General features: G+C 36.1%; 1 protein-coding gene across 1 annotated transcript in view; it reads left to right on the plus strand.

Annotated features, from left to right (window-relative positions):
• Nucleotides 1-2,074: 2,074 nt before the first annotated feature.
• The window catches only part of LOC140954995 (uncharacterized), a 78,521-nt gene continuing 62,374 nt past the window's right edge, over nucleotides 2,075-18,221 (plus strand). Inside the window, exons 1-2 of the mRNA XM_073406388.1 lie at nucleotides 2,075-2,254; nucleotides 2,324-2,454. Coding sequence (XP_073262489.1) covers nucleotides 2,075-2,254; nucleotides 2,324-2,454 — 311 coding nt within the window. The remainder of the gene's footprint in view (nucleotides 2,255-2,323; nucleotides 2,455-18,221) is intronic.

Raw genomic sequence — 18,221 nt, forward strand, 5'->3', positions numbered from 1 at the left:
AGTTGATGAATCCTCTCTTGATTACTCAAATTCTTTATATAGTTTATGTTATACCCAATATTTACTTATTTGTTACCCTTTATTAAGACGTGTAGTTAGGATTAAAGCATAACACTTTCTATACAAGATAACTTAGTGATCCAAAGTCTAAGGATCATTTACACAACTATCACGTGAGTCTTTTTATAGACACAGATGATCTCTCCATCTGGAATTCTCATAGCTAGTTCAGTGTATATGTCATTTGACAAGCAACTACATATTAGTTCCAGGTATTCCTCATACCTTAATTTATAAGAGTAGCTGCTTCGGTTCATAAAAGAAAGAATGTAATATGTATCGGTCTTAATAGCTCTAATCAATGTCGAGTCTTAATAAAACATTGACCAAAAATATTTTGGAACAGTGCTGTGATGCAATAAGAATCTCATAATTATAACAGCTTTATAATTTTATTTGCAAAGTATTTTTGTCCTTTAAACTTTATTTATACTCTAGATTCATTAATCAAATATAAATAAATAGTAAAGATAATGAAAGTGTTTATTAACAATAACTATATTTTACATGAATAAAATTAATGTTACATACAAACAACCGATTGGCTATAAAGGACATATTCACTAACAATCCCCCAATTGGACTAAAGTCAACCGCTCATGTATCTAATACCTCCATATGGTAATCATGTTTAGATTGAAGACAATGTCTTAGTGACAAGGTTTATAAGATTTTCTTCAATGTTTACTCATACTATCTTTATATTTTTCATTTCTATGATTTTTCTAATCAAATGGAATTGCTTGAGTACATGTTTGGATCACCTTGGTTCATTTTCTTGTGCAATAGCTCTATTTTTTTTTTTTTTAGATAAGGTAATTATATAACCAAAAAAATAGTAAAATACAAAGGGACAAAACCCCACTAAGAATAGGAAAGTGAACAAAAAACAAACAAAACAAAAGAACTAAAAGTAAGGGAATGACCGCTACCCAAATTAGAGAGCCAAGTGATGATGTTGTTTCATGATTGACTCCTAAATGGGATGAAGAATATGGAATAAAGATCATACCAAATATGATGGGAGAAAGTGCAATCGAAACACAAGTGGTCAATATCCTCATAATCATCCCTACATAGTAAACATTGCAGAACCTAAATGAGATTGAAGGACATAAGCCTATCCTGAGTCAACAATGCATTATGGATAGCAAGCCATAAGATGAAGGAGAACTTTGGGATTGCCTGTTTCCAAAAAAGTGTCCACCACTTAACATTGTTGACTCAGATTCAACCTCCCCATTGTCTCTTGTAAGCATAACTCTTCGGTGTGGACTTCCTATTTGGTTAGGATTCTTTTCCTACAAGGATGTGGCTGCTGGTTTTGGGAATTTCCTAGTTCCACAAGGATCTTTAATGAGCTGCAATATAATCTACAAGTGTGGTAATGATTCATTAATGTTTCATAATCCTTTTCTTATAAGGATTCCTTATTTATCTTAGCTACTCAAGGAAAGAAGGGCCGGTGGTATTTAATGACAAATTAGTTATTTTTATTATTTTCTTTCATGTTTGGGCTTAATTAAAACTTTGTTTTGAGCTATGGTCCAAGGCTTGTTTGGATCGGGTTATGGGCTTTTTACTTTAGGATTTTTAGGCCAATTTTGTATAGGGCCAGTTCAGCCCACAAGGGTAGATCCATTAGGGTTACTTTTAAGAACTATTTAAACACATGTAACCAAAATTTCAGTAGCTTTGATGATTATTATTTCTGAATTTTTCAGTTTTAATGTGTGAGAGTGATTCTTGTATTCTTTAGTTCTTGAATGAACTGAATCTGACTTATCAAAGATTAACTGGCTTTGTGGCGTCATTCTACTCATTCCAATAGTGTTGGTGCCATGGGATAGGTTTCCATTATGTCACACTCCTATCAGACCTATTTTAGCTTTCTGGGATCAAATCTCAATCTTGATTGTGAGTTGTGTGACCATGTGATCACGAGGTTCGCATCTGGTCTGGTCAGCAAAGAGGGAGAAGAGATTTGCCATCCCCTGTGGCCCTTGGAGCTACTATGGAGATAGGAGAGGTTGCTGGTGGTGTTGAGGCGGAGATATCACCAGGGAAGGCCATTATGTGGTTCTCGTGTTGCTTCTCTATTACCATCAGTGGAAGTGTTGAGGGAAAACAAAGAGAGGAGATGGATGATAGAGGGGGGAACTTGTTCGATTTTGGAGGAGAAGGTAGTGGTTCTGTAAAGGCTAGTTTACAGAGATGGAAGGTCTAGTGGGTGGTGGCTCTGGTGAAGAAAAAGATGGGGCAGGTGTGGATTGGAGATGAGAGGCCATCAGCAGGGAAGATGAAGATGGTCAGACGAGTATGGAGCGCTGGTTTAGGGGGTTATATGGGAATGGGGTTGTTCAAGTGCATGGGAGAAGATGGAGAGCTGAAATGGCAAGGGGCCTTTGTCTATGTTCTAAGAGAGCAACCATCAATGACCCTGAGGGACAACGGCTTTCTTTCCAAAACAGAAAAATGAATATGAGTCTATGGGCTGCGGCTCCTTTGGTTTCAAGGGAGAGAACGGCGGCTGTCTTAGTGTGGAGGCTAGTGGGGTTAGGTTGTTTAGGGTTTTTTTGTGTTGCCCCCTCTAATTTTGGTACAAGATTGCCCCCTATGCGAATGTGTTGGAAACTCCTATTAATAGAAAAAAAATGTTGCTAGGTTTTCAAACTTGACCCCTTAACTTCTTCTTCTTTTTTTTTTTTTTTTTTTTTTGTAATTTTGATTTTTGTAATTTTTTTTATTTTTCTTATCAATATCGACTCGAATGAGGAAAATCATTGATTTTAAAAATAACGTGTAAAAAGTCAAACATGTTCCAAATATCTTTGAAAATTTAAATTCTTTTGAGACGATGCTGAAAATGCTAAAAAACAATGCAAATATATTAAAAAACATATTTTTTGAATTTTCATTGTTTTTCACTATTTTTGGATTTTTCAAAAATCTTATCAAAAAAAGTGGGTAAAAAATTGGGTAACAACAAAAGTAACAGAATAGTAGCAATGCAAATTCATATGAATTGTGGACGAAACAAAGATACGAAATAAAACAAAAACAAAAATTAATGAAGACACTTATTTAACTTCTAAATAACCCCAATATAATAGAAACAAAGTAATTTGGTCAAAACAAATATAAGACAAACATGTTTTGGGAGTTAATGCAAATCTTACTTGTTATGTAATCTTAAAGAACCAAAATTGAAACTAAGACCTAATAATATCAAAATGACCTATTGGAATGTGACACAATAGAAACTTGTCCCAAGGCAATAATATTATTGGAATGAAGTTGAATGAAGGCAGAGAGGCAGTTAATCTTTGATAAGTTAGATTCAATTCATTCAAGAACCAAAGAATGCAAGAATCTCTCTCACACATTAAAACTGAAAAATTCATAATTGTTATTCATCAATGACTAATGAAACTTAGGCTTACAAGATCTTTAATGGGCTGCAATATAGTTCCAAAGTGTGGCTAGGATTTATAAATGTTTTAGAATCCTTTTCTTACAAGGATTCCTTATTCATCATAGCTAAAAAAAAAGAAGAAGACTTCAGAATTAATTCTACCTTCAGATTTGAACTTAACTTATATGGGACTTTTAAAGAGCAAAAAATCTGATCCTATTATATTTAGGATATTAAATTCAGATTTATTATTGTTATTATTATTTTCTTCTTAGTTTAGGGTTTATTTATATTATTTGGGTTTAATTGTAAGTGGGCATCATATAAGGGGTCCATTAGGATTTATCTAGAGTCAGTATAAATAAAGGCATAACCAGACATGTAAGTTAAACAATTCAGATTAATAAAACTTCTTGTTTGTTGCACTTTGTGTGTGTGTGTGTGTTGGTGTAATAATCTTTCTTCCATGGTTCTCTAAAAAACTGATAAACGACTGATCGAAGAACAACTGTCTTCTTGGTGTCATCCTTATACTTGTTCACGAATCAATATTCATTGGGTGGGGGTTTTCCGTTTCCAATAGTGCTGGCGCCTAAGTACAAATTATCTTTGTGTCGCTCCTATCAAACCTGATTTACTTGGCTTTCCGGAAATTGGTGTCTTTGCGTGTGGGTTATGTGACCATGTTTTACGCTTTTGAACATAACTCCAAATCTAACCGTTGGAGTGAGCTGAAACTTGACCTAAAGATCCCAAAGGTATTGGTTTATGTTCGGGTAAAATTTCAAGTGAATCAAAGTTTGAGAAGGACTTGCGATATAGGTCAGAACATGTATTAATTAATATTTCATAATCCTTTTCTTATAAGAATTTCTTATTCATCCTAGCTACACAAGAAAGAAGGGCTGGTGGTATTTAATGACATTAATTATTTTTATTATTTTCTTTCATGTTTGTTCTTAATTAATATTTTATTTTTCAACTAGAATCCAAGGCTTGTTTGGATCATGTTATAGTCTTTTTTGTTTAGGGTTTTTGGGTAAGTTTTGAGTGGACCTCATCTAAGTCCACATAAAAGGTCCATTAGAGTTAATTTTTTAAGAATTATTTAAACTCATTTAACCAAAATTTCAAAGTCATTGATGAATATTACTTCTAAATTTTTTAGTTTTATCATATGAGAGTAATTCTTGCATTCTTCAATTCTTGAATGAAATGCGTCTGCCTTATCAAAGATTAACTAACTTCTTGGCATCATTCTACTCATTTCAATAGTGCTGGTGCATTGGGGAAGATTTCTATTTTGTCACACTCCTATCAGACCTATTTTGGCTTTCCAGGATCAGATCTCAATCTTGATTGTGGGTTGCGTGACCACGTGGTTCACATTAGTTGGTATCAAAGCTAGGCTCTAAAACAAGGTCATATCCTTTTGTTATTTTTGTTTTCTTTTATAGTGTTCCTTTATGTTTTTCAGTGTTTGCGTCATTCATCTTCTTATTCTTTGTGTTTGCGTCATCTATAAAGAGAGAGATTAGATGAAATTTAAAGGATGATTCAATTTTGCTGCAGAAACACAAAGTTTTAGAATATATTCAAACTTCATATTCTGTGTCAGGGGGGGTGAGATCACACCATATATTAAATTTGATCTTATTTTGATATCATGTGCTTGAGATTTTAATTTGAGGTTCAATTCTTCTATAGAAACACAACTCTTAGTGAACTATAGGCAAACACCTCATTATCCATTGAAACTCCATATTCTATTTATTTTGTGTGAGATCACACCACAAATTAAATTTGGGCTTATTTTGATATCATTTGCTTGAGATCTTAATTTGAGGTTCAATTTTACCACAAACTAATCATACAAGGGGTTTGGAAATCTAGATATAAGAGAATGACCTATGAAAAAAGCTTTGTTGTTTGTTTGGTATTAGAATTCTAAATATTAAAATTGATGTCATTTCAAGATAGTTTGGTCTGGGTTTCAATTCTATTACGTAAAAATTGCGTAACATGTTAGATTTGCATGAGTTCCAAAACGTGTTCCTTACCATATGTTTTTGTCAAAATCTTGTTCTTTTTATTATAATTGGGTCATTTAGGAGTCAAGTAATTGTCTTCACAAGTATTTTCTTCTGTTTTATTTTGTGTCCTCGTTTTGTTCACAATTCATACGAATTTGCATTGCTATTCGCAAAATTATAATCGTAGTTTTGTTTTGCTTTATTTTCAGTATATTTATTGATTTTCAAGACTAAAAATTATAATTGGATTGCATTGCGAAGGCTAATGGCTAGTATTTAATGAAAAATTAATTATTTTTATTATTTTCTTTCATGTTTGGTCTTAATTAATATTTTGTTTTTCAGCTAGGATCTAAGGCTTGTTTGGATCAGGTTATGGGCTTTTCAATTTAGGGCTTTTGGATCAGTTTTGAGTAGAGCTCATGTAAGTCCACATAAGGGGTTCATTAGGGTTAATTTTCAAGAACTATTTAAACTCATGTAATCAATATTTCGAAGCCATTGATGAATATTACTTCTGAATTTTTTAGTTTTAACGTGTGAAAGTGATTCTTACATTCTTCAATTCTTGAACGAATTGAACTTGACTTATCAAAGATTAATTGGATTCATTGCGTCATTTTACTCATTCCAATAGTGTTGGTGCCTTTTAAATATTGATTCACAGACGAGAAGTATAAGGATGACCCCACAAAGTTAGTTATTCTTCGATAAGTTGTTTTTCAGTTCTTTATAGAACCAATGAAGGGATAGTATCTCACCAACAAACAAAAAGTGCGGCAAACAAGAAGTTTTATTAATTTGAATTGTCTAACCCTTACATAAATGATTATGTATTTATTTATATTGACTCTAGACTTAAAGAAAACCCTAATGGAGCCCTCTTACAAGTGACCCAAATAAATAATAATAACCCAAAGACTAAGAAGAAAATAATAAAAATTATAAAAATCCAAAAATTATCATCTTAAATATGCTACAATTAGATTTGTCACTCTTAAGAAGTCTCAAATAAACTACGAGCAATCTGATTTGAAAAATTTGTGTTGTTACCCCTTTTGATGTCCTTGATTAGCTTGGATCTCCTTGTTTAACTTGGTCAAATAAGAAAACTAATTTCCTCATTTGTTGTTGAGTTAATTACTTTCCTTTCTAGGTTAAGAAAAGTAGTAAATAATCATCACCTTTTTAGGAACAGTATTTGGCCAACTTCCTTATTTAGGAAAATAAATTGCTGACTTTCTATTCTTGTAGCATTAGGGAAAAAAAAAAAAAAAGGCTAACAAGGCTGGGATGTGGACATCAACCACTTGTTCCACACGAATTGGGCTCTTCTTGAACCTGAATTAGATTAATTAAAGGTTGTCCATCATGCTCCTTAAATGTCCCAAGCCCCTCTAGATCCATCTTGCTTCATATGTTCTGAACAAACTCATTTAATGCTTCTTTAAGCTTCTTTGTCCTAGCTTTTATAATTGGATCTAATTGGCACCTCTAATAAATCATTGGCATAATTATACTTGATGTTGGGCTGATCCTCTTGAAACCAAGAGCCTACAATGCTTTGAGATGGATTAGATGGAATTCCTGTTGGCCATTTATCAACCAACTTAAAACCAATTTGAGATGCAGCTGAAAGTAAGGATGGTTCTCTTCGACTCGGCGGAAGATAAGGCAGAGAATTAGAGCCTGTTCCTTGTCTCCTCCACCGTTGCTGTCACATGATTTTAATTCCATCGCAGTGGCAAACAAAAGCAAAATAGCATCAGGAATGTATGTAACATCCGTGCCAATTATGACTTCAAAACCTCCAGAATGGAGTTCCTTTATGGCTTCTATATGTTCTCTATTTTCCCACCCCAATCTCTTCATAATCCGTTTTGCAAGTGATGGCTGTGTAAGCTTAGAAGAAACATTCTGGGCCAATAGTTCAAGTGCTTTTGTGTCCCCATCATTAGCAACTACGAGGTCAGCTGATTTGACCACAACTAATTCTAACACCTTTCCCCCCCTAAACAATAGTTGGATTTCCTTCGAGCACCGAAGTCATCATTCGAGCTGACTCCCAGAGCATCAAGCCTATTGACCTGCAAATATGCTGATACTCTTTTGACAGAATATTGATCTTGAAATTCTTATCCCTAACTTCAATCACATTTAGAAAAAGAAATGGAAAAAAACACGTTAATGTCATTGAAGTCATATCATTTTTACTAATTAGCATATTACAATACAATAATGCTAAGTGTGCATCATGCTTAGTATAAAACAAAACTCGTGCAGCAAAGATCAAAGATTCTTATACCAATCTATCAGAAATCCATCAAAACATGAAACAAAAGGTAATATGTGAACCATCCCTCTTATCATTGGAAGGAGAAATGCCAAACATTTCAGCTGCTGTCGACTTCAAAATTGTTTGAAGGGTTCTATAACGTGCTTTTCTTGACATTAGACTTCACATTGTATTGACTCTGGTCTTCCTTGATTGCAAGTTATGATGCAAACTTCTTGATTTTATAGGCAAGCATTCCCCAATAACAATGATATTTTCTCAAGAAAATAAAAAATCAAGTTTGAGAATCTTGATCAGAGTTAATCTATAACTAAAAACTAGAGGTTTGAAATTCGCAAATTGACACTAGAAGATCAGTTATACAAAGAACATATTATTAATATTATTAATTTGAATGCCGTTGAAATTCATAGCAAAGAAAACATTGTATAGTCTTAAGATAATCCATATTGGGTTGCAAATCTTTGAGCTTTTAGCTAACACAAGTTTAATACCTAAAACATTTAATTTGAGCCAAAACAAACATAATTAAACTTAAGAACCTAAACTGAAATCTTTTGGTTCAAATAACATTTAAAATGGCATAAAAACTATGTAAAATATTCTAAATAATACAAGAAAACAATCAGTCCCCAAAACAGTTCTTAGCTTGATTAATTTCCTTTTGTAGTTGGGTTTGACTTGCATAAGAATAATATGTGCTTACCCACCCCTTTTAAATCTCTTTCCATGCTTTGAACATGCTCCGCCTTAAATGCTTGATTTTCTTCTCTTGTTTGGTCAAAATAATGTTCTAAAAGCCTTCCATAATCTCCTTTTAAAGTAATAAAATCTTGGAAGAGAAGAAAGAAAACAACTAGGAAATTCCAAATCTGGTCGCCTCTTGTTCTCCTTGTAGGAAAGGAATCCTTGCTTATAATGAACAAATAAATAGGAGAATTCACCCCCACATGATGCCACCACGTGGTCTCCATGTTACATATGGAATCCTTATCCAATATGGAGACATGATAATCGCTCTCCAATTCAGTTTTGTAATCGCCCATCATGAATCCAAACTTAACTAGGATTTTTTACAAATCCTTATAGGAGAAGGACCCCAACACCCGAATTAATCTTAATCACTTTTAGACCCCATATAGCCCAAGCTCATGCAAATCTACAAGGCCCAAATCACTTTTGAAAGAAACTAACTTCTCCATAATTGGATCGAACCCATCAACACCAACAAACCCAACCTGGCCGAATGCATTCCAATGTGAAAACCCAACATGGCTGAACCCAATGGAATACAAGCTAAAACCAAAAAAAAAAAAAACCCTACTTGGCCGAATGGTCTTCCCCTTAAACCCAAACTTCCAACTGAAATCCCATCATGAGTAACCCAAGACTGAACCATGGGCTAAACCGTATCAAGTTCTTTACTAATAGAATGTTTTGAGCCAATTGAAAATTAAAATACAATTTGGATCTAACACCTGAAACCAGTCAAAAATAATCTAAAATGATGTTAAAAGAAGAAACTACAAGGAAAACTTCCACCTAATTTTTTTTTTTATGGAGGTTATTCATCCTATTTATCTAAAGGCACATTTTGACTAATTTTCATCTTGATTTATCATACTAGTTTCTTTTCCTCCAATGTCATGGAGATATAAAATTATCTTACGTGAATAAACCCTAATAGTAAAAATCTTTATTTTTTAAAATTTTGTTATCTTGGAAATTCCTTTATTTAGAGTGAAAATTCACGTGAGGAAGTCAATACTATAGAGTATAGAGAGAGGTTAGAGAGAGGAGAGAGGGGTTAGAGAGGAAAGATTCAAAGGGGCGGTGCTCCAACAGCCATATCTCCGGCGACCACCGTTGGATCAAGCCAAGATTTGGTTATGTTGTGAACTGAACTATTGTCTACATTCTGACCGGAGGGATCTTCTAAAGCTTCCGCCGTTTAAGAAATCTGGACAATTGAAATTTTCTGGAAAACCCCCTAGTGCTGTCAGAGTCGCCGGCCCGTTTTGCCTTGTTATACCGTTGGATCCAGACTATTTTTTGGTATGTTGTGAACATCTATATTGCCTACATTCTGTCCAGAGGGATCGTCCATATTGGATTCCTCTTGCGGAAGCCAGCCATTTGAATATTTCTGGAGAAATCCTTCTCGGAATAGTCAGAGCCGCCGGCATATTTCTCCTTCTTCCACCGTTGGATCAAGCTTATTTTGGGATATGTGATGCATCGGGTTATGATACACATTCTGAACGGTGAAGATTAGAAATTAAGCCTCCAGCAACGTTCTCTACATGTTCAACAGAAGGTCGTCATTCTCAGGTCAGTTTCGGTATAATTAAGATCTGCGGCGATCCAACCGTTAAACTGTGCTGATTTTTGAATATGTTATACATAACATGTGTATCTTCCTTTGAACCGTTGGGATGTTTGAACTGATCGGTGTTCCAATCATAGTGTTGGTCGCTTATTAGTGCTTCTTGGACTGAGTTTTTTCTAGTATTTGTATGCTGCCAAATTGTCTTTGTGTTCTGCTGTCAAATTTGTTCCAATGGTTAGCTCTGACATTGAACAACACAATGGAGTTAAATCTGGACATACTTTACAATTAGAGCTCCAAGACATGCTAAATAGTCATGACATGAATCCTGTGTTGGGTTCTAAAGGTGATGAGTTGAAGGTTGGGTCTAAGCAACAAGAACAGCTACACCTTAGCCCCAAATTGAATTTTTTAAATGCTTTGAAGGGCTCTGATGTTGATGAAAATAAGGGTAGGATGTCCCTTGATATGAATCCAGTCCGTAACTTGCATTTTGCTCCCCCCGCAATAACTGATGGTCGTGTGTGACAGTAGCTCCTCCACTTGATGTGTTTGAGGATGGCTGTGAACTTTGGAAATCCACTCTAGTTGGTCATTTCGTGGGTCAGAAATTACCCTATCCTGTTGTTAATTCTATTGCTAAAAGAATATGGGGCTCCCACGGTCTATCCGAAGTTTTATCTTCTGATAATGGATTCTTTCTCTTCACTTTTGATTCTGTCGATCGCGCCACTAATGTTCTGGAGAGAGCCCCATGGCACATGGCCAACAGACCTTTGGTGCTTAAACGTTGGCATCCGAACATGCAATTTTTGAAAGATGATCTGGATAGAGTTCCGGTATGGGTTAAGCTCTACAATGTTCCTCTCGAGTATTGGACTGTTAAGGGGCTGAGTTATGTAGCGAGTGCTATTGGGGTTCCCCTTCATGCTGACCTTACTACATTGTTGCGTAAAAGGCTTAGCTACGCAAGAGTTTGCGTTGAGATAGAAGCTTCGAAAACGCTGGTGAAGGAATACGACCTTCGCTGTCCAAATGGGTTATTCATAACAATTTCAGCGGATTATGAATGGATTCCTTCAAGGTGCAATAATTGCAATGTCTTTGGACATACCACAGCGATATGTGCTACCAGTAAAGTTGATGATCGTACAATGGGGGCAGAGGGCAAAAGGAAAATAGGAGCTGTGAACTCTAAACATGCAGATAATAAGCAGAATCAGCTTCAATGGCAGGTAGTTGGTAAACGAAATAAGGGTGTTACGATTGGTGAGAATGATTGTTTGGCATCTAAAGAGCTTAATTGTAATGAGAATGGTTGTTTAGCATCTGCTTTACAGAGTGCTGATTGTAATACGAATGAATCTGCGACATTAGATGTGCCCAATGCTGGTTGTTATGAAGATGAAAATCCTACCTCTCCTCTTATTTTGAAGAGCTTACGAGCAGACATGGTGCTGGAGGAAGGGGATGCATGTACTTCTTTAGATCAAAGTTCAACCATCTGTAATGCAACCATGAACCCTGTTAGTCATGAGGTGAATGTTGATATTGGAGTTATGGGAGGTGGTACAGGTAAGGAAGATGATGATAAGGAGTCGACGTCACTGATCCCAACAAGTCCGCAAAGTCCGATTTCTTCTGACGGGGAAACTTTTATTAATCAGTTGGCTAGCAAGGCTAGAGACTCTCTAGAAAAAAAGAAAACGGGTTCTCCAGGCTTTTCAAAGAAGAGTAAGAAATCTGGCTCCTCGAGGGGGGGCAAGTCAAGGTAATCCGTGTGTTGATGTTTGGTACTCCTCTCTATTTCCCTATGATTATTGGATGTTGGAATGTTAGAGGTTTGAATGATCCCATAAAGCATTCAGAACTGCGTCAGCTCATCCATCAAGAGAGGATGGTTTTTTTTGGTTTGGTTGAAACTCGGGTTAGAGACAGGAATAAAGATAATGTTTCGCAACTTCTTCTGCGTAATTGGTCATTCTTGTATAATTATGATTTCTCTTGTCGTGGTCGTATTTGGGTTTGTTGGAATGCTGATTTGGTGAAGGTGGATGTTCTGGGAATGTCAGACCAGGCTATCCATGTTTCTGTCATGATATTAGCTACCAATATCTGTTTTAATACTTCAATCATTTACGGAGACAATAATGCATCTGTACGTGAGGCTTTATGGTCTGATATTGTGAGTCGTAGTGATGGATGGGAGTCAACCCCATGGATTCTTATGGGCGACTTTAATGCTATCCGCAACCAGTCAGAGAGGTTAGGGGGGTCTTCTACGTGGGCTGGTCATATGGACAGATTGGAAACATGTATACGTGAAGCGAAAGTGGATGATCTTCGGTATTCAGGTATGCATTATACTTGGACGAACCAATGTCCTGAGAATATGATTATGCGGAAACTAGATAGAGTGCTTGTGAATGAGAAGTGGAATATGCGCTTCCCATTGTCGGAAGCGAGATTCTTGCCTGCTGGTATGTCAGATCATTCTCCCATGGTGGTAAAAGTCACTGGCAATGTTCAGAACATAAAGAAACCATTCAGATTCTTCGATATGTGGATGGATCATGACGAGTTCATGCCCTTGGTGAAGAAAGTATGGGATCAACATTCAGGAGGGTGTCCAATGTATCAACTGTGTTGCAAACTAAGGAAGCTAAAGCAGGAACTTAAACATTTCAATAAGACTCACTTCTCCAATATTTCCGATAGAGTCAAAGATGCAAAAGATCACATGGATAGGGCTCAACAAGCTCTGCATACAGCGCCTGAGGATCCAACATTGCGTATGCGAGAAAGAGATGCTGTTCGTAACTATGCTTCTACTGTCAGGGCGGAAGAGTGTTTTTTTCAGACAAAAGGCAAGGATACAATGGCTTAGCTTGGGGGATCAGAATACTAGCTACTTTCACAAATCAGTAAATGGTAGACAGAATAGAAATAAGCTTCTCTCGGTTACAAGGGAGGATGGAGAAGTCGCTGAAGGACACGAGGCAGTCAAATCAGAAGTAATTGCATACTTCCAGCGTGTATTGGGAGTGAAACAGATGCCTAGGGTCCTGAACGAGGAAGTGATGCAATCGGCAATTATTTACAAATTGTCGGCAACTCAACAGCATGTACTAGCACAAGATGTCACAAGAGAGGAGATTAAGCATGCTATGTTTAGTTTGAAAAACAACAAAGCTCCTGGTCCAGATGGCTTCAACGCAGGTTTCTTCAAAAGAATGTGGCACATAGTGGGGGAAGATGTAATCAACGCTGTTAGCTCCTTCTTCCAGACTCGTAGAATGCTTAAAGAAATGAATGCTACATCCATTTCCCTTATCCCTAAAGTTGCTAATCCTACGAGGTTGACAGATTTTCGTCCTATATCTTGCTGCAATACAGTATACAAATGCATCGCGAAGATTCTAGCTGGGAGAATGAAAGTTGTTTTACCATCCTTAGTAGGTCCGTATCAAACAGCTTTTATCTCTGGACGGAGAATCAGCGACAATATTCTTTTGTCTCAGGAACTAATGAAAGGCTATCACACAACTACGGGTCCTGCTCGTTGTGCTATGAAAGTAGACCTGATGAAGGCTTATGACTCTGTTCGGTGGGATTTCGTTGATGCTACGTTGATAAAAATGGGATTCCCTAGAACAGTCATTGATTGGATCATGGTTTGTGTTACATCATGTCAATTCTCAATCAACGTCAACGGTGAACTTGCGGGTTACTTCCAAGGGGGGAGAGGGCTGAGACAAGGTGATCCATTATCTCCATATTTGTTTGTCCTATGCATGGAAATCCTGTCAGGGCTGTTCTGCAATATGAGTGCCAACCAAAACTTCAAGTTCCACTGGAGATGCAAGAAGGACAGAATTTCTCATCTTTGCTTTGCCGACGACTTGATGATATTCAGCAAAGGGGATGTACATTCAATCCGTATGATCAAAAATGTACTCACAGAGTTTCAGGTTCTATCAGGTCTATATCCAAATCCAAACAAAAGTGACATCTTCTTGAGCGGTTCGTTAGGAGCTGAGAGGGAACAGATTATCAGTATTCTTGGGTTTAGAGAGGGGGAGCTTCCTATGAAATATTTGGGAGTGCCTCTTATCTCGTCTAGACTAAAGGCTGTTAATTGTAAGGGCCTCGTGGATCGAATTACCGCCAAAGTTCGACATTGGACCTGTAAAACACTCTCTTTTGCAGGGCGAGTACAACTGATTAACTCAGTCTTATTCTCCATCCAGGTCTATTGGGCATCTCTATTCCTATTACCTGGGGAAGTAGTGAAAAATGTTGAGCAAATTATGAGATCCTTTCTTTGGTCAGGTTCAGATATGAGCACTACCAGGGCTAAAGTGGCTTGGGATCAGGTATGTCTTCCAAAAAAGGAGGGGGGACTAGGCATAAAGAGGATAGCAGAATGGAACAAGATTGCCTTGTTGAAACATATTTGGAACTTGTGCAATGACTCAGATGGCTCAATCTGGTCTACTTGGATCAGATCCAATCTCTTGCGAGGTAGGAATTTCTGGACAATCAAGGCGCCAGGAAGCTGCTCTTGGGCTTGGGGAAAGATTTTAAAGCTCAGATCCTTAGCATGGCCGAAGATGAAGCACGTCATCGGAGATGGAATGACAACCTCTCTATGGTTTGACAATTGGCATCCTCACAGCCCGCTCGCTGATACCTACGGTGAACGTTTCATCTATGATTCAGGTATGGAACACAACGCGAGAGTGAACGTGCTGATTAATAACTTAGAATGGAGAATTCCTATCACTCATGCTATTGGCTGGCACCCCATTTTAGAAGCTATTCCTTCCACCTCTACTCCTAAGGGGCAAAAGGATGAGATTGTTTGGTTGGATTCGCCAAATCAGAGTTTCTCAGTCAAAGTAGCTTGGGAACAACTAAGAATTCATCATCAAATGGTTGATTGGCATGACATCGTGTGGTTCAAGAATGCTGTCCCAAGACATGCATTTCTTCTTTGGGTGGCTATCCAACGGAAACTCTCAACGCAGGATAGACTTCATCGGTTTGGTATTCATGGTCCCAATAGGTGCTCCCTCTGTCTCTGCAATAATGAAGATCACAACCACTTGTTCTTTGAATGCTCCTTTGCGAAAGCATTATGGTGGAATGTTTGTGATAGATGCGACATTCCAAGAATGACAAAAAGCTTGGATGAATGGATTCGATTGGCCACTGTCTCTTGGCATGGAAAAAGTTTCGTCAACTTTTCTCGTAAACTGGGTTTCGCAGCTACAGTGTATTGTATCTGGCAAGAACGGAATGCAAGGATCTTTGCAGATGTGTCTAAAGCTTCGAATTTGGTTTTTGATCAAATCGAATGTATCATTCGCGATAAGCTTGTTTTGATAAGGAATGTTCAACAAACAGATGAAAACATAAGGATCCAAAGACTTTGGAGGGTCAATAACATGGACTCTTAATTTGATGTTTAGCTGGTTGTTTTTGTACCCCTAGCATATATAGTTGGTCCAAGTTTTTGTTTTGTTGTGGCTAGCCTGTAGCCATTTGTTGGTTTTCGTTTCTGTCCTCATTGTAAATCTTGGGTATGCCCATTATATTCTTTGTATCATTTTCTTTTAATACATAAGTCAGCTTACCAAAAAAAAAAGAAATTCCTTTATTTTTTTTTTCTCTTTATATCAATTATTTAGATATCTAACTCGTTGAGGTTCAATTAGAAAAAGAAATGTTATTTAGGTGAGTTCTTTATTTGTGTATTTTTTTTCTTTTCAATTTGTTAAGAAATCCTTATGCTTCATAGATCATAGATCCCCATTGTATAAGAAAAACTGAATCTACTTTCATGACTTCAATTCCGTGCAATCAATTCTGCTTCTTGGTATACCTCTTGTAATATAGTTTATGAATGTAATAATAGTTGCTTTTCAAAGTATTTTTTATTTAAAAATATATTAAAATAATATTTCTTTTAAATTTATTTTTTACATCAGTATATTAAAATGATATAAAATCATAAAAAAAATTGAAACAATAAAAAATATGATTCGAATCTCGTGATCAAGCAACCCACAATTAAGATTGAGATCTGATCCCGAAAACCCGAAATAGGTCTGATATGAGTGTGACACAATGGAAACCTGCCCCAAGGCACCAACATTATTGGAATGAATAGAATGACGCCACGAAGCCAGTTAATCTTCGTTAAGTCAGATTCAGTTCGTTCAAGAACTAAAAGAATGTAAGAATGTAAAAATCACTCTCATAGGTTAAAACTGAAAAAATTCAGAATAATAATCATCAAAGCTGCCGAAATTTTGGCTTACATGAGTTTAAATAGTTCTTGAAAAATTAACCCTAATGGACCCCTTATGTGGACTTATATGAGGTTCACTCAAAACTGGCTCAAAACCCTAAATTGAAAAGCCCATAACTTAATTCAAACAAGCCTTGGATCCTAGCTGAAAACAAAGTATTAATTAAGCCCAAACAAGCCTTGGACTGTAGCTATCAAAATAAAAATAAAGCCCCTAATATTAAATCCTTGTTCTGCCATGAAAATAAGAGAATGAAGTAAAATATTACAGAACTGATTCAAGGCTATTTATAGCCTTCCATACAGCCCTTTAATCCTAGAAACAAAAGAAAAAGGTAGCTACCCATGTTGTTTTCAAGTTTTAGTAGCATTCTTTTGTTTTCTTTGTTGTCCTTACTTCATGCCCCAAATAAGACTGTATTGAACCCCTCTTGCACATGAAAAAGATGTACTAGAGTCTCCTCTTGATACTCCAATGCATTCAATGGCTTTTTCAATGTCTTTGTCTTGGACTGGGTTATTGGACTATTTGGAACATGTAATGGGTCCTTACTTGTGTTTCTGGTCTAGTCCATGTCAAAATACAAGTTTAGTAAAATTAGGGTAATTTTATCATTGCAGAGTATGAAATTTAAAAATCACGGGCTAGACAAAAGTGTGAGTAGTGCCTCCCATTTTATTTTTATTTTTTTTTAAAAAAGACTGACTTTCCAAAAGTTTTGTTTTCTTCTCCACGATATTCATCTATTTACCTATTCATCACTTTTTCACGTGACCGATTCTCAACTTTTTTGCAACACAGGCCATGATATTTATCCTTAAACAAACTTGTCAAGAATTCGTTTGAAAAATAGAGAGCACGGTGAAAAAGAAGAGGCCAGAGGATAATATAGCTCACTATTCTCCAAACTAGAATGCCTACAATAACGAATGCACACATTTTGAGACTTGCAGTGCCATCACTAAAGGTAAGTAAAATAAACTAAAAAATCATTAAAAAAAAACAGTAAAAAAAAGCTAATTATAATTTTTTAAAAACCAACTAATTCGGTTCGGTTTCAGTTTTATAAGTCTGAAATTAAAAAAATTAAACCATGAAAAAAACTGATTAAACCGATGAAATTTTTTAAAAAACCAACCGGTTTGGTTCAATTTCAATTTTATAAACCTAAAATCGAAAAAACTAAACCAAACCTGATCCAAACCAGAAAAAAAATTGAAAATAAAAACCAAGCCAAATCTAAAAAAACTGAGACAAACTGAAAAAAACTAATTTTTATTCTAAAATAACTTAATCAAAATTAATTAATTTGAACCAGCTTTAATTCAATTTCATTTTTTTTAATAAAACCGGTTTCATTACTTTTTCTTAATAAAAAACAAACCTAACTAAAAATTATCATCTCTAGCCACCACCCCTGATATAAAAGTTTTTCACTAATCTGTGGACCTAGTGAATCTTTCCTGTTGACAATGACTAGAGAAGATAATTATGAACAAGGACAAGAGCCACTGAGGCAACTAGGTATATAATGACTCGTGTATACACACATATATAAACCCATATCTATGCAAACAAATCAACCAAGACAAAAACCGTGCAGGAAATTTTTGGATCCAGCTCATTAAATAAATCAACTGAGAAAAAAGAAGTGCTTGAAACTCAGCCCCATAAGTGCCAAGATGGGAGGATCTAGCACCTGCCAGTCAAATAAGAAGGGAGGTCAAATAAAAACAGAGGGCTTATCAACCTGCGCAAGGTTCCCTAGAGC

Source organism: Populus alba, chromosome 18 (assembly GCF_005239225.2).
Source record: "Populus alba chromosome 18, ASM523922v2, whole genome shotgun sequence".
In the NCBI taxonomy this organism is placed as follows: domain Eukaryota; kingdom Viridiplantae; phylum Streptophyta; class Magnoliopsida; order Malpighiales; family Salicaceae; genus Populus; species Populus alba.